The sequence below is a fragment of the Pseudoliparis swirei genome, chromosome 23 (genome assembly GCF_029220125.1).
Source record: "Pseudoliparis swirei isolate HS2019 ecotype Mariana Trench chromosome 23, NWPU_hadal_v1, whole genome shotgun sequence".
Lineage (NCBI taxonomy): Eukaryota > Metazoa > Chordata > Actinopteri > Perciformes > Liparidae > Pseudoliparis > Pseudoliparis swirei.
This window is the reverse complement of record NC_079410.1, coordinates 10,065,432-10,087,687: the sequence shown is the minus strand read 5'-3', so window position 1 is coordinate 10,087,687 and position 22,256 is coordinate 10,065,432. Positions and strand designations below refer to the sequence as shown.

Below are 22,256 nucleotides of genomic sequence, written 5' to 3'. Positions count from 1 at the left end.
AGACTATTTATTTAAAAGCCTGGATTCAATAAAATACACCTAAATCTAAAAGTGGTACCTGCTTAAAACTGTTTTTATTGACGAGACTTTGAAAGCAGCCCTTAAATACGATGTGACAGAAGAGTCTGAAAGCTAAACGAGGAATAGATACCCAGAAAAAACAGGAACAAATTAACCCTCATTCCAATGCGAGTTCTCACTTGACTTTACAGATAAGAAACTAAGCCACAAGTTGACAACACAGGGTTAAAGTACCTGCAGCAAAGGGAAGTCTTGCACATGGGAATAATCAGATCCCGTTCCCCTCCATTTATTGGGCTCATATAGTCATTATCAGTGCCAAGGCAAACAGTTCATAGGTCCCAAGACATTGCTGCTCAGATAGGAATGACTTAACCTTCTATATAATATTGATCCTTATAATATAGGCTATATAAGGTCGATATGGCCGAGGTGTGTCCTTTGTCTGAAAAGGCAATGAGTCTGAATTTAGTTAACTCTTTATATAACAGGATCCTCCGAGGGAATTCCCTTTCTCCGTAATTTAGGGAGACTGAATTGGTCACCAAGGGTCACATTCAATTCACCTCCATTGTATTTGGGTGGTGGCACAACATCTCAGAGGTGGCCATGATGCAACCAACATGATGTGTATGTCCAGATACTGCTGTGTTTATTAATACACAATTAGACGTGAACAAAAAGTGCTCTTCATTGTGATTCTTTATTCCAACAAATACCACATATACTCCTAGTGATGAGTGACAACATGTACTGTGTGTGTTTTATTCTGCTCAGAACATTCATTCGTGTAATTCTGGTAAAATAAGTAACAACTGAACTGAATTGATTTCCAGGCGGTGCCCATGTCGTTACCGGGCCACGGCCACCAGGTGGTAGCAGAGAGCCGATCTAGAGTTTAACGACAGACCGCTCACCAGTCCGAAGAAACCCCCCCCCCCTCCCCCACCCTACCCAGCCCCACCGCCCCACCCCCCAACCTGACAGACAGACTGACCCTGGATCAGCGGAATCCATGCAGATCAACGCCTTTCGGTCAGTTTCTGCAACTGTTGACATCTCTTTTCCACGTGCAACGTTAGTGTGTCACGTGTCTCCAATGGGCCCCATTAACACTATAACGCTTAACTCCTATAATGTGATTCTCTATAATCTTCTGTATACAATTAATTTTTGTATAGTCAACCAAAACATCGACTGTGACTTTGCAATGACCATAGCAGACCAAAAGCTGTGTCTATACTTCTTTTTCTTCTTCTTCCTCTCTTGCAAAGGTATCACATGTCACATGGGCCGCGAGGCGTACAGTCGGGAAGTAAAAGCACTTCCTCCTTCTTAGCGCAAAGCAGTCCGTGTGATAGGAAGTCGGGTAGTCGTGGCAATGGGGCTTGAGCGGCGTGTCGGTGGCTGTTCCCACTGACTTCTCTCGGGACTTCAGGCGGCCAGTTGCAGTGCGTAAAGCGGTGGCCGCGCAGCCCTTTCTGCCCCGATGGCCGCGACGTAGCGCAACTTGTGGATCCGCGGCGGATGAACGACAGCGCTCCGAGGAGCCGCTAACTTTCCCCGTTTTACTGGAGAGCCGCAGAGCAGCAGAGACAACATGTTGAAACAGTTCAATCGCATGAAGCAGCTCGCCAACCAGACTGTTGGGAGGTGAGTGTTGGTGCGTCGTTGCAAGTTGATGTCATAGGTTCAGATTCTTCGCAGGGGCAACAAGGTTGCTGCTTCTCCCGATGTCTCAGAGTTGTTGTTCCTCTATTGTTATTTTATTACTGGGTTACGTTGCCATGCGTAATACATTCCTGGATCTGACTTGAACTTTGATTCTCAGAACAATACAAAGGGTTTGAACTGGTTTTAATCAAGGCTCTCCTACTCCTATTCTCCCACTAATAGTGTGTCTGTGACAGTAAAAAGTCAGTAACTTTATGACATTTAGGGCTGCAGACAAGTATTCTCATTATTGATTGATATTGTTTTTGTGATCTTGGATTGAATAAGAAAGGAAAGTAGAAACATGTTCACTGGGTTCTGTGAGCCCAAGATGTCATCCCCACATGTCTTTGTATTGTCTGACCAGCACTCTTAAACACAAAGATATCCATTTGAAGTTTTATAAAACAGAGAAAAGCAACACATTCTCTCAATTTGGAGGCTAGAAAGAGGATTGTGTTTTGCTCGTGGAGGGAGAATCTAAAACCATTCATTGATCTTAAAAATAGTCAACTTAATTATTAAAGTTTCAATTTGAGTAATTTAATTTCCTCTGTATATATCCGAGTAAACTTAAAGGCAGACATTCTGGCCTTTCAGAAGAATACCAGCGGAGTCCTGTGGACCCTCGTCCACTTTGGGCCCCTGTGATGTCATCGGCTTCAGTGGAAGTTGACACATTATGAGAGCCTATTTTGAAGTTACTGATATTGTGTGTTTGAAGGCTAGGTTGTGTATCCAAACACATCTTTTCTGATTCGTCACTGGCAGTGAGGGTATACACACACACACACACCACACCACACCACACACTCCAGACTCCATCTCCTCCTCTCATCTCCATCCCCACAGGGGCTTCCAGCCCTGTTCTCCATCAGCTGCCCCCATGAGACGATGTCTCCAGCAGTTCTTACCGCATTAATGGTGTGTGCAGATGACGCCTTGTAATGTTTCTTTAAAATGTCTTTCCAAGCTCTAACCTACAGCCACTGGCCTCGGATTCCTCACATCCTCTTATGTTGTGTAAGAGCAGTAAAACTCTGAATGTCGGCTTGCTTACTGATAGGCAGAAATGTTTGCAAGCTTCCGCACACCCACTGTGGATTACTGCCGGAGACCAGGGAATCCATCGGTGCCTTCGGTAGCTCTCTCTGCACGACTAGAGACAAGTGGGAGTTATGGTGCTGTATGAATACAATGTTGAGATCAGCAGGGCGAATGTTAAAGACAAAGGTTGGTCAAGTGAAACTATTTAGTTTTGGATCACTACGAGCACCACTGAGGTCAAACCAGTGGGTTAAATGTCAAAATTTTTCCAGAGCTCCAGATGACGTCTTCAAACTTTGTTTTATGTTTGACCTGAAAGTCCCAACTGCAAAAGTAAATGCACATTTACTTTGGAACACTACAATAAGAAGAAGCAACTCTTTCATTTAAGCTATTAACCAATTAAATATTGCAGCCCAATATCAGTTTAATGACACAAACCTAAAGAAAAAAGTATAAAGTTATACGATCAGCCTTCAAAAGGGTCTACTCTCCACTGCTTTGGAAACCACTTCTGTCTGTTACCATGGACTTTAAAGTGTCATGTACCACCCTTCCACACACACCAAAGCATATTTTGGCACATGCCAGATTGTGATGACGTAGTTCTCTGTTTGGCACAGGAAGGGTCGGGCACGGAGGGTTTTTGTGGAGTAAGCGTTTCCACGGCTGTTGACGGGGGCACAGTGGAGGGCTGGGGGGGGTGGGGCCGTTTTATTTTTAAAAGAGGAAGCGGTTTGATTTACATGCGGTTTGGTTTGAGCTCGTAGGGGAGCAATGTTTATGAATCCACACCTCTGGAGCACTTTCGAAAAAGCGAGTTCTTTTGAAACTGGTTTGTAGAATATGTGTCTTTTCATTTTCACAGGCGTAGTTTCTGTTTCTTTTCTTTCTGCGTTGCCAAGTTGTCTTTGAGGGTCTGACCTCCAGCGTTGTGGGAATCTATTCTGAGAACAATGTTGTCCAGAGTCGAGCTGAACTCCAGTCAAATCAATGCTGATTCAATCTTGATAGCAATCTAAAGCCAGTAGAGCCTAATGGGTAATGCCATCATGTGGATCGGTGTGTAGGTATTCTGGCCGCAGATCGTATATCGTGCCATCAAATATATATAGATCCATTTTATACATCTGTTAAAGTAGTTTTCTCTTTGCCTGGAAAAATCCTCTGTTGCTCAGGACCCGATGCTGTATGATGAATAAACATATAGCATACAAAACAGTCACACATATTAAATGTTGCTTATAAAATAGTATCTGATCAAAGAATAGGGCATTATGAATGTGCCAATACATTCGATATCAGTTAAGGTTGCAACTGTTTTTATTTAGTATATATCTATACATTTTCTTGTTAAATGGTTCAGCCCATAGAATTTCAGGAAATAGCCAAACATGCCCATCAAGTGATCCCAGGCCTGTGTGTGACTTAAAAATGTCATGTTTTGATTGACCAACAGTCCAAAACCCTAAATATGTTCTCTTAACTGACAGACCAGCAGGAAAACCAGCCAATATTAATATCTGAGACACTTTTGACCACATATGATCATGAAAAACAAGAATATTTGATCTCTGAAGTGCAGCCAAAAGTGTTTTTGAATACCGGTGTGGACATTTCAGGCAGAACTGAAGTAAGCCTTTTATCTTTAGGGTGTAACTTCCAGCAGTATTATGTCTTGGTTCTTGTGCGAGAGAGGATTAATTGATCCCTGCGAGATTTACATCTACAGTGTGGTTCTGCTCTGGTAGGAGAAGGGGAGAGGCCTTCAGGGACGTGTGTGTGTGTTTGTTTGTAGACGTCATGGGGGCGAATGTTGGTGTGTGGTCGGCGTATTTGTTGGATATCGACAGGGTGAGCACTTTGCTGGTCTCATTAGCTCAGCAAGATTACAAAATGTGTTCAGAGAGTTGGTCACATGAAGAAGCCGATGTGTTTCCTATTTCTGGGGCACTTTGGCATTTCGACATTTCTGAGACAATTTGGAGTAACTTCACAGTCCTGTTTTCTGCAGACTGTGCTACAACGTGCAGTGTTTTTCAGACGACAACAAACCACTTTGCAACTCCCACCCTCCTCCAAACACACACACACACACACACACACACACACACCTTCTCCTGTTGCCATAACAAATTAGGTGCAGATGACATGAGAGGAAGTGTGTGTTTGGGCCAGGGTGGAGGAATCCCACCGTTCCATCATGGAAACAGCCACAGGCTCGGGCTGGAGCATTCGCGTGTACATGTTGAGTATGTGTGCACAAGTGGCACCCAGTAGCTCACATAATGCTTTTTCACAATCACGTGACATTGTGGGTTTAGGCATATTATGTGTTTTGCAATTTTTGCTGCAGGCACAACCTGCTGACCGGTTGGGCTGGAAAAACTCTTCTGCTTTAGTTTAATGGTCCCGTTTGCTGCGGGCTCTCAATTAAAATGCTCAGCATTGCATTATATTGTTCAGGGGTCTTATCTCTCTACGTCAATGGTGTTTTTCTGTCTATTTTTATATCGTTGTTTGACCTTTTGCTTTATATTTTGTGTTTCCCTCAACAGGGCAGAGAAAACTGAGGTGCTGAGTGATGACCTCCTACAGGTGAATATAACATTATTCTTCTCTATCCATGATATATATTTAACAAATGGGAATAAACAGGATTACAGACACAGGATTATGGGATTACTGGAGTAATGGATGACTGTATTTCACACTACAAAAACATAATGAGATGCATTGTTGAGTGACTAATGAACCTCGTTAATTGCCATTAACGGAGCAGTGTGGAGATGGTGTGTCTTTTGCATTCATACATTTCTTAAATTGAACAGCAATATTCACTGTATATATCTAGAAATGCAGTCTGAGGATATTCTCATGTAGATTTGTTGATTATTCGACAAACAGAATAATAATCGGCAACTTGATCTGGTAATTGATTTGATAGTTTTAATAATTTTGCAAGACAATTGACAAACATTTGATGTTTCCAGCTTTCCAAATATGAAGATGTAATGGTTTTCTTGGTCATGGATGATGGTAAATCAAATGTATTGAATCATCAACAAGTGATTTGAATCATCAATCAATAGATATTTTTATTTAAATGATTATATTTGAAAAAATATTATTTCTTTAAATCACTGTTGACTATTGTTGCACCCGTGTAGCATCTACTGTTTTCAAGTCAACGCGGCTGTCTTTCAGTATCTGTTAGCCATGAAGGCCGTTATAACATGTTCACCGTCAAACCCACTGGACTACACTACCTCAGTGTAAAAACTGCAATTTAAGAAGCCATTTTCTGTAAGAATAAAATGCAGTAATTATCAAAAGACTTACAAGTTCTCCTCACATGCTCTGTTAAAGCCATCATGCCTGAGCATGCCTGTTGATGCCAAGTCTCGCTGCAGTCTTAGGAGTACGACTGCTGGCATTAAAATATTACCAGTGAGTCGTTCATTCACTTAGACGTCGCCAGCTCGGGGTTTTTGCTCTGTAGGAAAAGTGCCTCATGGTTTTCCACTCAAGGCGAACCCTGGCAATGTTCTGTTATCTTGCAATCCTACTGGACCTACGCTGTGTGTGTGGGTGTATGTGTGCATGTGTGTGTGTTGGGGGATGGGAGTACTCTGGCATGTGAAACTGTGAGATCACTGCTAGGAAAAGAGTTTTGAAGGAATACAAGAGAGGCAGAAAAAGACCCAACATGTTTGCAGTAGAAAGGAGCTTTTGTGGAATGAAAAGTGAAGGTGAAGTCTTTGTCTTATTCAATCATGAAAGTCACAGTTTTATGACATGCAGCAGTGAACTATGAACCTCATGTGGTTTGCACACACAGTAACACAATAGGGCAAATACTTGGTGGTGAGAAAAGGGGCATTTTATTTATTGACTAAGTAGATATATACTGTTGTTAGGCTGCAATCAAGACGATTTGGATTTTTTGGTTGAACAGTGCTAATAATAAATACATATATATATACACACACACACACACACCACACACTATTGTCCTCAGAGCACAAACTGACCCAACCCTTCCAGAGAATGCTTTCTCTGGTCTTTGGCCCTCATTCTGAACGACAGGAGCTTTGTGCTGCGTTAGACATTCCTTCAGCTCCAGCTCTCTCCGTGAGGAATGTGACTGTCAAGCGGTCGGCATTGTGGAAGTGGTTTGGAAGTCTTCAGGCATAACAACTTGAGCTCCAAGTCAGAATCTACAACCTAATTACAATCATGAAGATAAAATGTGTGGTTGGCGGTTTACGGGTTCATAGACCCGTGAATCAGGATTGGCATTTCAGTCTAATCCCACCAGCTGGGGAAATGCTTCCCTCTTTCCAATTGGGAGCAGAGTTGATCTCTTTCCCACACCCCCTTCTCTCAACCATCCAACTTGAAATTTGACACGATGATTTGCTCTGTGTCGTCGTAGTGTTTTCTCTTCCATTTCCCCCCAGTAGTCCTTCATCGGCGCAGGCCTTGCTCTTGTTTGGACGCGTCCTCAGGAGGAGAGTGACGAGGCTCTCGTACCATAGAGAGTCAGACTGGAAGTGTTCTCAGTATTTAATTACTACGTTGGATACACAATGGGCTGTTGTGGATACTGCCGCATATTCATATTTGATGTGTTAAGTACATACAGTATGTCAGCCAACCAGCAAGTGCACTAAACAACTACAGCTTTCGTTGTGTCGTTGATAACATCGGCTCGTTCTGTTAAAGGACGAGTTTGTCATTTTAGGAAATATACGCTTATGCTGCTCTAAGGTCTGCACGTTAAATATTATGCAAGAGCCAGGGCTTGGTTAGCTTAGTTTATCCCTAAAAGACTAGAAATGGGGGGGGGGGGGGGGGACACCGCTAGCTTGGCTCTGCCCAAAGGTAATACAGCCTTTCTGCCTCCACAGCTTACTAATTAACATTATATATATATATATATATTGCTTCAATCAGCACAAAAACCAAAGTGTAACATTTAAATGTTGCGATTTTACAGTGTGACGTGCTGGATTTTTTTCTTGGCCGGTTGCACTTTTTCTTTTTTACATTTTTGTTTTAAAATGGATCGAGCAAATGGGATGTAATGAGCTGATTAGTGATCTTTAAAGGACCTGGAAGGCCTTCAGTGAGCCAGGCTAGCTGTTTTCCCTAGTTTCCAGTCTTCAGCTAAGCTACGCTAAGCTATCCAGCTTCCTATTTAACAGACAGACATGAGAGTGGTAGCCTATCAATCTTCTCTCCTAACTCTAGACTCAAAAGAGAATACGCGTATTTACCCAAATAAGCTATTCCTTTTAAGCAAGCGGGACTATTCAGTGATGCTGTTTCTGCTCTGTCATCAGCTAACCAGACAGTTAGCCATCCTGCTAACAAGGTCGGCCAGCCCATCGGTTCACCGGCTCCCCAGACCACCTCAGTGGTTCCTCTGACTCACTAAACATTCCACATTTCTTTTGCTGTGGCATGTCAGAGGTCATGAGCTCGCTCCGTTTTCTGTTTTCATTGCTCTATGGAAGCAAAGATGGTGGTAACTGTGCTGTAAACCTTTGGACGGCGACATAACTGGAGAAGCAGGCGGAAGGGGATCGTGTGTGCTTGTCTGCGCCTATGATCAGGGAGTTTTCCTTCTTTTATTGTTCTACTCTCTTCCACTCTGTGACTTCAGTTTGAGAGGGTGTTTCTCTGTGTGGCAACAGTCTGTTTTCAAAAGTGAGTTTTTCCCCCCCGAGGCCAGATCTCTTCTTGTGAGCTCAGTGAAGCTGGCTGCATAAGAAATAAGAGGCTATGTGAAAGTAAAAGCCCTCAGAACTGTTGTAGTTAAAACAAGGTTGTGAGAGGAACAACGTCATACCGCCCGGTGTAAAAAGACGCAGACAAATAATAATTTGAGACATTTTAAGTGTAAATGGTATGTAACAGATACGTGAGGCGTAATTCAATATTGGAGTCATGATATTTCGTGCTTTCGGTGTGTCTCTTGAGGTTCTTTTGGTGTACATTCATGAAAACTCGGCAGAGACAATGCGATCACCAATTGTAGCCAGTCAGGCCTCTTTCCCTCTTGGCTTTGAGTGTCGGAGGTCTGGATCCAATCGATCTGGCACCAGATAGTTAGACATCCATGCATTAATCAGAGCTGAGGATCAGCAGCATAGTGAGTGGATCAATGGGATCAGGGAAAGGAAGCCAAATCCAGCTGTGGTCTGGCGAAGAGCAACAGCTGCAGGAAAAAGGGAGAGAAGAGTAAGAGAAAAAGTGTGTGAGTGAGAGAGAAAGACAAGTAAAAGTAAAAGAGTAAGCGAGATGGGGACCAGACGGCAAATGAGGGCCCTCAGATGTCGTGGCACAGCTGGATGTTTACACTGAAACAGGAAGAGGAAGTGGATACTTAAAGACACTATTATTTTGCGCGCTTTAGCACACCAAATGTTGTACACGTAACATTACTGCTGACCATTATCCATAGTTATCGTTCAGTTTGTTGCATTAACAAATGGGAATCAGCCAGCAGTTACTTGAAACTTGTCCGAGTTAAGTTATTATCACATGTTATTAAAGCTGCGAGCAGGAGCTGAAAACTCTCACGTGTGGCACAGTCAATGTTCAAGGACACTGACATCTGGGATCACAGAGTTGTCTGCCAAAAGAAAACCTTTTAAGATCAAACATCAGGGTTTTTTGGTATTGAATTTATTAAAGCTCTGAGATCCAGCATTTTTTAGCAGTAATATCTGAATTTTTATTGGACCATTTTATCTGATGTTGCAAAATCATTTAACAGGACTTGATTATTGCAATTTGGATTTTTATAACTTTTTTTATGTTTTCAATGTGATTTTTAAAATAGTTGTATTTGTATTGTTTCTATATTGCTCTGTTGGCCAAAACAGACTTAATGGATTTTTCAGGAAATATTTTAAGAACTTTATACACTTTTCCCACTCCTATTGGATTGTTCTTTAATGCATAGGTTTTTAGCTGTCGCCATGTGATGGAAATGTAACTTTCACAAATATAATGAACAAAATAATTTCTGTAAAAGATTACTGTTAGTCATCTCTCGAATGTTTCAAGGATCTACTTCATCCAATGCGGCCTCGATATCGACCTTATGAAGCAGGTCGGGCAAATGTGACCAATTCAAGTTGAATACAGTTTCTATGCTAATTTATGAAAGTCACAAAGTTTCAGCTGTAAGTTACATTTGGTCACATACATCCTGAGTGTTCCAATAAGTTCCTGCAGTGAGGAACTTGTCACAGTTTAGATCTGGTGTAACCATAGATTTGATGGGTATTCAATGTTGGCCGTTAAGTGTAATTAACTTGAGCTTGGAAGCTACTAAATCAATCAGAAAAGATAAGCCATACTCTGGAATATGGGTTGTGGGAAGGTAAAGCGTATTTACTCACTAAACTGGTGAGGTTGCTCCATCATTGGCTACAAACAGGACTATCTGGAACAGGTGATGGAGAGGAGGACACTGAAGACATTATTGTCCATATTGGATAACCCGGACCACCGTCTCCACCACCTCCTGCAGGGACAGCGGAGCACGTTCTCCAACAGAGTGCTTCAGCTCCGCTCCACAAGGACAGATACAGGAAAACATTCCTGAGAGAGGAAACCTCCTGCCAACTGTGATAAGACTGAACAATAAATCACCACCTCTGGCCAGATATTCCTCAAATATATCATCAATAAACCTTGCACCGCTTCAACGTTATACTTTATATACACTTTTTATTTAAATTAGTATTTTTTTCGTTTCCTTCATTATTAAAAAAAATATTGATTTCATTAAGTAATATGTAATATGCCCTGCTATTCTATTTTTATGATATTGTAAACACGGTTGCTGCTGCAACAAAGAAATTTCCCTCTGGGGAAGAATAAAGTATATCTAATCTAATCTGATTAGAAGGTGAAGGGTTAAAATGGGCAAATATTATACTTTACTGCTCATGAAGTGAAGCCAATAGATCAGTCCCGCAGTCAGAATGAGTTTCTGTTTTCCCAGATGATAGCTCCGCATGGAGTCCTCACATGTCACGACAAAGAGGTTTTCTCTGTTCTTTCGCAGTGAAAGACGTGTGCCTGTTTTGTAAGTTCTGATGTGATATAATAAAATGTTGTGTCTTATGTGCGCGCACAGATCGAGAGGCGATTGGAGTTGGTGCGCGTGGTGTCGCACAACACACACAAGAGGCTGGTGTCCTGTCTGCAGGGTCAACTGGGCACGGACACAGAGAAGAGACACGTAAGGAGCACCCGGCGTCTCTCCACTGTTCTTTCATTCAAGCAGCTGCACTTATACTTACAACCGTGCGCAGGCCTGCTATAGTATCATCCCAGCATGGTGGCAACATGCTATATTGTCAGGATCTCCATGCTGCTGTGATTTTTGAAATGTCCCCACTGTGGGACGAATAAAGGAATATCAAATCATCATATCGTATCAAAGCTGTTCCATTGTACTGGAAGAATCACCGTCACTCATCCGGAAGGGTGAATCACTCTGACATTATTGTCAGTATTAGCAAGACCCTGCTCTCTTGTGCTATGAACACATGGCATCTCATCTTATGTAACCCATTGATATGAGAGCCACTCAGGAGAAAGATATTCAGCGCTGGCCTCCAGCCGGCTTTACTATCAGAGAATAACAGACGTACCTCAGACACACACAGTCAAACTGGCAAAACTCAGTGGTTCATGTTACTTTGTCTTTTCTTTTCACATGCCTACAGCTAACAATTGGGTTATTGTTTGGGTATTGTGGCTGTTGGCTAAACTTTGTTTGCTGGTCTGCTTGTAGAAAAGGTTGCCGCTGACGACGCTGTCCCAGGCCATGCAGGAGGGAGGCAGTCAGCTGGGAGACGAGAGTCTGATTGGGTGAGATGCAAATGTTAACTGCACTATGATTTTGTTTTAATAAGATGTATAACTCCACTGTCTGCGCAAGAAGCACGATACAGTCTGTTTAAGGCTAGGGGGCCTTAAAGAGACACGTGGTAAAACTGAGTGTTTCAGACAGAGGTACATACAGGTACATCTAGAAGGATAGTATGAATACAATAATGTGTTTCTTTTCTTTTTTTGTGCATAGAAATGTGAAAACAAGAGTGGAGTGGAAGAAACATTTAGGGTCTAACAAGGGGCCTGTTTTGTGTCTGTTTTTTGGTAGACATTTGTCTCCTTGTGAGAACAGAAGTGATAACAGCATTCTCCGTGTGTGTGTGTGTGCGTGTGCGCAGCAAGATGATGGATGTGTGTGGGGAGGCTGAGAGCAGGTTAGCTGCTGAACTGATGCAGCATGAATACCAGATTGAAAGAGACATCCTGGATCCTCTCAACCAGCTGGCTGAGGTAACACACTGCAGCTCTCTTCATACTGTAGTGATGACTGATGATCTGCATGCACGTATCTGACACAGTAGTATTGACTGAAGCACTGGGAACAGGATCTGTTAACATTCAAGCCAAATGCAATGTGGCCTTTGGCATCTTTTTGTGATCCTGCCTTTCTGCATGATTCATATTGAGAAAATGTTCTCACGGAAAAGGTGTTAGCCTCAGTGTTGACTCTGAAGTGTGTGTGTGTGTGTGTGTGTGTGTGTGTGTGTGTGTGTGTGTAGTCATGCTAATCATCACCATTTCTTTCTCAGATTGAGATTCCCAATATACTAAAACAGAGAAAACAACTCGCCAAGCTGGTTCTGGACTATGACTCGGCCAAGACGAGGTGCAGTGGCTCATACTCTTTATTTATTATTTATTTAGCGCTGCTAATTTTAAATGGTAAAAAAAAAAAAAAAGGAAATGTTTAAATCCAAAATGCTCATGCCTACTATAGACAGGCTTAAGTGTCTAAATAATGTCTTGGCCTGCAGGTGGTACCAGGCGACAAAGTCCAACAACCAGGCTATGGCAGCGAAGGCCGATTCCCTCAAAGACGAGATGGACGAGGCTGTCAACAAAGTAGAAATATGCAAGGTGCTTTAAATATTATTATTTTTGCTTAGTTTACCTATTTATTACTCAAAATAGGATTTTCTAATGGCTATACATTTCAGTCGGGACCTCCTCTTCAAGTTGGGATCATATCTCATGAGCTGGCTGAACAAAGGAAGCCTTGTAACAGGAACCAACAACGCTATGCACGTTATTAAGACCACGTAATTAAAGGTCATTGCTTTGTCATCTGGAGTTCATCTGCGTCTTAATGAAAAGTGTCAGGGTCAAAGTAAAGCAGAAGCTTTAAGGTTGCCATAATAATTGTCACGCATGGAAATATGTATTTATATATGTTTTATCCCACAGGACCAGCTCTCTGCAGACTTGTACAACTTTGCCTCCAAAGAGGGAGATTATGCACACTGTTATGTCTCAGTGAGTTATGCTTGAATGAAATGACATGGAAATGTGATGCAAATAGGACTCATTCCACCATAACTGTATCGCTTAGTTATGCAGAGTGAATGCTCTACCTTTTGGGCTCTGTGCCAAAGGTTTGTATATATAAGCTATGATTGTGTTTGTGTATTTGTACCAGTTATTAGAGGCTCAGGCAGATTACCACAGGAAGTCTCTGGCAGCTCTGGAGGCAACTATACCGACGATCCGAATACAGCAAGGTGAACAGCCCGATTGAAAACATTAACATTTCCTTCTGGTCACTCGCCTGCACATCACTTGATTCTTCATTTAAATACACTTACACACACTTAAATACACATAACTATTCACCTTAAATACACGTGTCACTTTAAACTGACTTCCACTTGTTACATTTCTGAAACCTGCCTGTCTGTGCTCTTTATCTCCTACTTATATTTTTAATTATCGCATTGTTGATTGCTGTTAATGTCATTGTCTATTGTTGCACTAGCCGCCATGACACATTCCTTGTATGTGTAAATATACATGGCCAACAAAAGAAGAACATAACTGTTGCATGCATTTGTCATTAAACCACAATATAGTTGTAGAGCTGACAGCCATAGTTGTTATTGAAGTGCACAACACACAAGCTGCTCTGAGAAATGTAGACTGGCTGGTTGGCTGGCACATGTCCAGCCAACAATTTGCATGTACAGTGCAAATAAAGTAAATCATAACTGAGCCAACTCAACGGAAGCAAAGTGGATCCATTTTCCAGAAAACAAAATGACGACCATGTCATCGCATTACATTATACCTGCCGTTGTAACATATTCACTGTCGACTATATCCAAAGTGTAGGAGAACAGCTGACAGACACAGAACAGAAGAGTCTCCGAGTGTAACGGCGTTTCCCTCCTAGACTCCTGGATGGAGAAGCCGGCGTTCGGCACGGCTCTGGAGGAGCACCTGAAGAGGAGTAACCGCGAGATCGCTCTGCCCATGGAGGCCTGTGTCATGATGCTGCTGGAGACCGGCATGAAGGAGGAGGTATGGATGCAGCGACGGCAGGAGAAACTGAAGTAAAACAAAGTTTAGGTTAATCAAGCAGAATTTAATGAACATACATTCGTACCCATACAACTTCAATCCGCTCTGTGGGTCATTAGGACTACTCTCTAATAAAAAGAAGGCAAGTACAGCCTGGAAACGACTGTGGCCAACTTGTGGTCAGTTGGGCACAGATGATGTGGGAATATGCAGCTTGCGTGTGTTTGTGCAAACATCTGTTTTTATGCATTAACATGTTCACTATCGCTCTCTTAAAATGGGACCACATCACAAGACTCCCCAAGGAGGAGATTTTTATTAACGGAAAACCAAACTCTTGCTGCATGTCTGTCTGCTACTCACTGGTAAAGCGCCACATCTCTATTGGCAACAACACAACAATACAACTTGACATTTACTGGATGGTGCACTTGGTTTGCGTTGCTTCTCCTTTCCCGAAAGCCAGAATCACTTCTTTATAATTTTAGGACTGAACCCAGTCACCTGGAGCTGAACAAAGAGCACTAATCAGTCATTTCCCCTGCAGGGTCTCTTCAGAATAGCTGCCGGAGCTTCAAAGCTGAGGAAGCTAAAAGCAGCGCTGGACTGCTCCACCTCTCAGCTGGAGGAGTTCTACTCCGATCCCCATGCTGTCGCCGGTACAACCTCCAATACAAATACACATGAAGTGAGCCCATCGGGTCCAGATCATTTTCTCATGGCTTTTCTCTTCATACGCAGGAGCCCTGAAGTCCTATCTCAGGGAACTGCCTGAACCTCTCATGACTTTTGGCCTGTATGACGAGTGGACACAGGCCTCCAAGTAAGAAGACGCACAGTGTGTGTTTACAGAGGATATTAAAAGAGCCATCTTTTAATATCCTCTGTTCTAATGAGCATTGAACACACACCTGAAGCGATGTGCGCTGCTAACATATTATACGAGGTAATCTGAGACTTGTGGAACAAGTAAATATTGTCTGTGTGTGTCTGTTTGTGTTTGTTTGTGTGTGTGTGTGTGTGTGTGTGGTTTCAGTGTGTCTGACCCTGACAAGAGGCTTCAGGCCTTGTGGGTGACATGTGACCGTTTGCCAAAAACTCACAAGGCAAACCTCAGGTAAGTGCATCGTCAGCGATCTCATCTTCTGTTCAGACAATGCAATAATAGAAACATGTTCATGCACGTCGGTTTCTAAAAGTAGTCTTCGTCAACCAAACTGAATGTACCAATCTTTTTATTTTCTATTTTTCACATTCATTCGTGATGCTTTAGATTTAGAAAAGTCATTTGATGCCTCATTCGGCACATCACTGCTTCGAACAATGACTCCCAATCTGCCGAAATGAAAAGTAAAAGAGAAAATGTATTACTGTCACACGAAATTGTCTTTTTTTTTAAATACAGTTTTTTATGTCTGCTTTTTAAAATTCTAAAATACTGGTCAGTTTTTAAACTTGAGGCATCTTTCAAGGTCAAACCCCAAATCAAACTAATAATCACACCACGACTTAAACGTTTGCTGATAATACTGGTTGCCTGGTTACGTAAGACACGTTTGCAATAGCTTCGAGTTTTTTATAGCAATTTGAGTCTGTTTCAGGTATCTGGTGAAGTTTCTGGCTAAACTGGCTCAGGACAGTGACGTTAATAAGATGACTCCCAGCAACATCTCCATAGTCCTCGGGCCCAACCTGCTCTGGCCAAAGATGGAGGGGTAAAAGCTGTGCACTGTTACCTCATGTGTGTATGTCCAAGTACAACGTGAAGCTGAGGCTGACGAAGCTTTCTCCTGTTCCCGTCTGTCTTTCGGCTGTGTGCAGGACGCTGGCGGAGATGGCAGCAGCCACATCTCTCCATGTGATCGCCATCATTGATCCCATTATCCAGCATGCGGATTGGTTCTTCCCTGAAGGTAAAGCATCTCTTTTGCTGTATTTCCAGCCGTACGTCTCTCTGTCTTATCTAAAAGGGATTAAATAGAGAAGCGCACAAAATATTACGAGGAGATTTGGGGTGATATTGGCCAAACAGCTGTTCGGGGTGCCCCTTTAAATGTTGTTTGGAGGCGTGTTCAATATGAATGATGACTGCCAAACTAGTACGATGTTTCAATGACTTCAAACCTTACTTTGTATTTGCTATATTTATCATGTTGTGTCAGAGCTTTTGGGGCAAATTTGTAAAATCAGTAGTAGTAAGAAAGTAAATCCACCCAATCAAATGACAGTTTTCAAACTGTCGCAGTTTACAGTCGTGTGAGTCTGTATTCAGCCTTTTCCTCAATTGTAATTGTCATCATCTCTTTTCCATCTGCTTCCCACGGTGTTCCTTCCAGAGGTGGACTTCAACGTGTCGGGCATGTTCGCCATGCCCACCCACCCGGCCACCCCGACCCACCCGGCCACCCCGGACCTCGAGCACGGCGTGGAAAGGAAACGCCCCGGCAGCCTGGCGGGGCAGGACGGGGACAGTCACACCCCCCGTAAAGACAGGTACCTGCCTCGCCCCAACCTCAGCCTCAGCCTGCCCCTGACCCTGACCCTTCCGTCTCTTCCCAAGACACTGAGCAGGCAGGAGTCTCGGGGCCCCGTCGTGTCGGCCCTCTATGTAGTGGCCAACGAGTCCATCACAGTCACAGAAACACCCACTGAAGATCTGCCCAGTCCAGACTTCAAAGCTGTGCCGCAGTCCAACGTAGCTCCCCTGAATCCAGTTACTGATAAGTAAAATAAGGGAATGATGCTTTCTGTGATTTTTGCACCGCAGTTTTGTTATGTTTATATGTTTCAAGCATTAGATAATCAGTTATTTTTTCCCCAAGATTGGTACTGACAATGAAAAAGCAGTTCTCTTTGACAGAAACCATTTTGAACAATTCTCATCGTCACTGGGAAACCATTTTGTCTCGAGCTATAATTCCAGTGTGTTGCTCTTGTGTACTCTTGTGTTATCATCTTTGTTTCCGAATTAAAGCTTCGCTCACTTTGTAGGTTGCTGGTTTTATGTTCTGTGTGGCCTTCCTCTGTTGCATTCTGTTTGTGTGGTGTGGCATCTCTCTTCTGTCTCTGCAGAGATGTTGCAGTTAAAATGTCTATTTAAAAAGGTCACTCATGTGGTTTCATGTTCTTTTTGGGTTCTTACATCTGAGCTGGTTTCATTGAACTCGGGTATTGGCGTCTCTTTCTGTCTCCTGCACAATCTCTCTCTCTCTCTCTCTTTATTTCTGTCTCTCTCTCTCTTTCTTTCTGTCTCTCTCTCTCTCTCTCTCTTTCATTCTGTCTGATGGCGTGTGGTTTGCCCTCCTGAACTCTCTCCCCTCTCCCCCCTTCCCTAGCACTGTTAACAAACAGCCGGAGCCCGCTCCACGTAGAGCCAACACAGTAAATAGAAAGCAGCCACAGCTAACCTCACCCACCTTCCAACCCCCAATGCCCCCTCTGGAAGCCGGGGGTCCTGCCCGGCCTGAGCCCCAGCTTCTTTCCCCGGCTACAGAGGCTGAGCAGCCTGGCCTGAGTGGTGCTTGTATTGGTGGTGGTGTTGTTGGCGTTCTGGGTGGTGGGGTCCAGGTAACGACGGTACAACCTCAGGTTGTAACCCAGCTCAGCGCAGAGGAGAGCAGGTAAGGAGGAGCGAGCTGAGGTAGCAACAATACTCCACCGCCTGCTCGCAGACAATCAGCCAAATCCGGAGTTCACCCGCCCTTTATTTAGTTTGTCTTGTGTTTTGATTGGTCTTCAAATTCAGTTCCCGTGTCTAATGTCCTCAAATATATAATCATAAGAATAACAATGTCTGTGACGTCTTCAGCTTTTGAATCTTACTTCATTTAAAAAAAATTAAGAATGTAATGTAACAAAAAAACATGAACACTTTGATGACGACATCCTTCCTGTTTGTTGTGATGAATTACCAGTCTATTTTTAAAGATCTACTCTCCCTTCTTCTTGCCTGCATGTCTCAGTGCTTGACAATGTCTGATTTGGCATGTAACTCATTACTGAGCTTTTGAACTAACTGGTTTTGTGCGTTTCTTGTGTGAAAACCTTAATCTAATTGGCTTTTGATGGAAATATGTGCTGTTAGTTTTGTATCCCGCTCGCATGACTTCTTGCATCACTTCTTCGTTAAAATCTGTTAATGATCAGATGACGTATTGATGAATTAACATTTAGATTCCTTCTATTCCCACAGCCCAGCCCGTGAACTCATGTCCACCCCCCCACCCCAGAGAAATGGTTCAGCCCATCTTACAGTAGGAACCCCCCACTCTCAGGGAGGATCCAGGGCGCCAAGTCCACACATGGTTCGCAGAGGTGAGAGAACGTAGCGATTTTTATAATTCTGATGATGTAACGCTATCAAGTCAATGTTTTTAATGTCGTGTAATGACTATTTTCCTCCTCAAGGCACCAAGAAGCAGGCTCCAGCCCCACCCAAACAGTACAGCCCCTTTGCCTCCCACACCAGTAGCACTCCGCCACCCGGCTCCCCTCATCATCCACCCATCACCCCTCGACGCCACCCCGGCAAAGATGGCCCAATCCATGCTCCGAGCCACCCGCCCCCACAGCCGCCTCAAGCTCACCAGGCCCAGGGGGAGTCGGAGCCCTCTCCCCCCAGCACTCCCACTCCTCCTGACACTCCACCTCACGATGGGCCGCACGCCCACCCGCTGTCTTTCTACCACTCTGGATCTCTCCCCCGTCCCTCCAGGCCGGCCCCCAAGCCACGGCCCCGACCCAGCATGCCGCCGCCCCCCCAACCCGCAGTAAATGACAACGATGATGGCATCTGCGGCTCCGCTTCCAAGATCATAACAGGTAAACAGACTTTTCCCTGTGGCTCACAAATCCTGTTTTTCGATATTTGTATTGTTTGTATTCTTATATTTTATTTAAGAAAGGGTGTTGGGCGGCATGCAATGCTTGACAAGAAAACGATGGTTAGGAATCATATTTTCAAAACAATAAAGGTACATAAAGGTGCACTAGAAATAATAAAAAAAATTGTTTCTTATAGTTACACAAAAATATGTGTGTTTTTGTGCACATGTGGACTGAATGATTTCTCTGATTAAAACTCATCTAGCTCCATAAAGATCAGGCCACCTGCCAACAGTCAGTGAAGCTTTTAGATGACATACTCCACTAAAAGTAGCAAAACCAAGATATAAAAGTATTCCATTACAGGTCAAATTCATTCATTCAAAATGACAATTAAGTGAAAGCATTATAGTATTTTACAATTTTAAGAACCATTTCATTGTTGAGTTGCTGCTAATTAGCAGATTATTTTATAAGCATGTGTATTTGCAAAGCAAAATCATAATGTAGCCAATGTTATTACTTCATACTTCATATACCGCCAGTAAATTTTACATAAATTAATCTTAGTTAAATCTGAATATGCAAAGTAGCGAGTCACATTATTGTCAAATCAATAAAGGAAAAAGTACAATATTTGTGCCTGAATTGTAGCAAATACAAAAAAATTATACATAAGGTCAGTACTGGAGTTGGTTACATTCCAACATGAAGGTAAACCAAATAATAAATACGTCTACTGTTTATGCAACATTTTAATGAAATAATATATATATATATATATAATTTTTATTTATTTATATATATATATATATCGATATAGTTAACATCATTTGAAATATAATTATGAACTACAGTGCTTCATAAAAGGGCGTACAACATCAACAGTAACACATCTTTAGTGATATTTAACATGATTTCTCTTTCTGTCTTGATGTTGCCATGACAGAAATGCCTTGCTGGTCGTCTGCCGATCCCGTTTTTAGTACCGAGGGATTTCCGCTTCTTCTCAAAGCGTTGCTGTATTTAGCTTTCTGGCTTCTGGGTTCACAGGCATAGTGCTTCACATACTAAATGTAAATGTGGTGATCTGACGCATGACAGGAAATGTGTAAATATTACAGATGTCTGAGCTGCTGGTCTGCCTGTAAGATGAGCTTTGCAAGGCAGGTAATGGTAAGGATCTTATTGGCTGACGGGTTGGCCTTACTTCTGCGTCCGCTGCTTGTGTGTGTTGCTGTGTGCAAACTGTATACATACATACTGTATATGTATACTAGTATGCATTGTAACCCTGCCGTCCAGTAACACTAACATGCTTGTGGTTCCCACACCGATCCCGAGGCCTTTTGACTTCTAATACTTTCTGTGATAACTGACCTAAACTAACGCAGCAGACTTTAAACTGACTGTGTTCCGTTATTCTGAAAGTAAATTTTCTTGAGTGGATCTGTGTCGAAAATGTGTCGCGTTCAACGATTAACACACCAAGGATACTCTCCAATATCTGCCTCCACCTCTAAAAATGTCACTTAGCTGGTACAATACTTGCAATATTGACTAAACTTAATAGAAAGATCAATCCTTGGTGTCTTACAAAGTGTGTGTGTGTGTGTGTGTGTGTGTGTGTGTGTGTGTAAACAAACAATGTTTTGCTGATACATCCCTCTGACTGCCCTGCCCAGATGGAGGCCTCTTCCTAAAGGAGATTGGACGAGCCCTCATCCCTGAGGTGATTGCGGACCAACAAGGGGAGAGCTCTGCTGGTCACGAGCCCGCCGCCACCCCGGCTTCGCAAATAGACCCTCAGACGGAGTTCACCGCTCTGTAAAGAATAGAAGGATCATCCAAATCCTCCATCGCTCAGCCAGTCCATGTGACAGATTTTGAATCGAATATCTCAAACGCATCGGTTCATTCCTGCTCCTCACGCTCCAGTCACATGATACCAGACTGCCTTCTGGGGGAAACAGCTGCCTTTTCTCCTGATTTGCTGAGAATTACCTCAGAAAAACCTAAGAATTCCTGTCCAGCTATTGGACTTCATATCAAACTCCATTTGGTCTATTGCACATGGTATTTTAGGATTGGACTGCAGAGCCTTGTTAGCCTCGAAGCTAATGAGACTTAAATATATCCTGAACACATAGTAGCTGAACTCAAAAGGTGCTAAGTGTTCACTTGTGTATTCTAATGTTTTTTCATCTAGCTATTGAAAACACAAGTTCAATGCTATGAATGTGTTTGGAGACAGAAATCTGTGAATCTTGTTTTAACGGCACATAAACCCGGCAACTAGTATTTTTTTGATGAAGTTGTGTAGTGTGGCGATATTTGAGTGCAAGTCAGCCTGGTGATATATTCATTAATTTTCCCATTTGTTGGTTTCAAGTGGCAGAATTTGATCATCTTAAAAGGGCTTTTCCATAATTGTCACACTTCACAGTACATACAAATGTAAAGACCAAAGAAAGGGATGTGGGCCAAAGGCAATGTAATGAGGATGTAGAGCTGTGCAGCTTCTTTTATGGTTCTTCATGGCCAAATAGTTTTAGCAATATGAAATGCCGTTGTCTTCCAGTGGTGTCCTCTCCACAGTACACATGCTGTACGTTTTGGCGTTTCACTTTTCCTTCCATTTAATCCAGTGGGGTAGAATTTTATTGTGATTTCATTTGATTCCAAATGGCCTGATTTGACGAGCTCAGAATGGCTTTAAAAGGGATTAATTATTAATTAGTGTTAATTGTATCTTTTTAATACATGGCATGTAATCAATCACTCCCACTGAATCTCAAAGCTATGACCAAGTACAGCCAAATTCTTCTTTGTGTATAATATTTCCCACGGCTGACAATCTTTTCCTTATTGGGGTGGCCTTCAGCTCTTTGATTATTTTTTAAATTTCTTCTCGGCTTTTTATGTTGGTTTTTGTGCACATAATGCATTCTACATTGCATCGTTACTCTTGATAATTAAAGATTGCTCAACATTTTACAGTGTTGTCAGCTTATCAGTTATTTGTCCAAATGTAATTGATCCTCAAACAGGTGGACGCAATGCCTGAAAAAGACTTCACCTGCATCTGTCATCGTACTCTGTTTAGGTTATTATCAAATCATTATTTTACAAAAAGATGACATGATGAGCTTTTATCAAAATATGTGACTTGAGCATTATTTCAGGCATCAATGTTGTGAAATTGTACTAAG

The 22,256-nt window shown here is 42.6% G+C and overlaps 1 protein-coding gene across 4 annotated transcripts; it reads left to right on the top strand.

Annotated features, from left to right (window-relative positions):
• The first annotated feature begins 1,336 nt into the window (after positions 1–1,336).
• arhgap17b (Rho GTPase activating protein 17b) lies at positions 1,337–22,041 on the top strand. 4 transcript variants are annotated; one of them, XR_008830717.1, is made up of 21 exons: positions 1,337–1,674; positions 5,340–5,379; positions 10,943–11,047; positions 11,606–11,682; positions 12,045–12,156; positions 12,456–12,532; positions 12,681–12,783; positions 13,111–13,179; positions 13,343–13,424; positions 14,093–14,220; positions 14,768–14,879; positions 14,962–15,043; positions 15,257–15,337; positions 15,822–15,935; positions 16,042–16,133; positions 16,557–16,713; positions 17,556–17,840; positions 18,413–18,534; positions 18,628–19,041; positions 19,994–20,220; positions 20,730–20,818. XR_008830717.1 is itself a non-coding variant. In XM_056407870.1 (21 exons), exons 1-20 carry the CDS (start codon positions 1,622–1,624, stop codon positions 20,174–20,176), a joined length of 2,313 nt encoding a protein of 770 aa, XP_056263845.1. In that variant the 5' UTR covers positions 1,338–1,621; the 3' UTR covers positions 20,177–20,220; positions 20,730–20,818. The 4 variants fall into 4 exon arrangements, 3 of the variants coding, with proteins under 3 accessions (XP_056263845.1, XP_056263843.1, XP_056263846.1); XM_056407870.1 differs by having other exon boundaries at positions 1,338–1,674; positions 20,169–20,220; XM_056407868.1 differs by lacking the exon at positions 19,994–20,220 and having other exon boundaries at positions 1,340–1,674; positions 20,730–22,041.
• Positions 22,042–22,256: the final 215 nt, after the last annotated feature.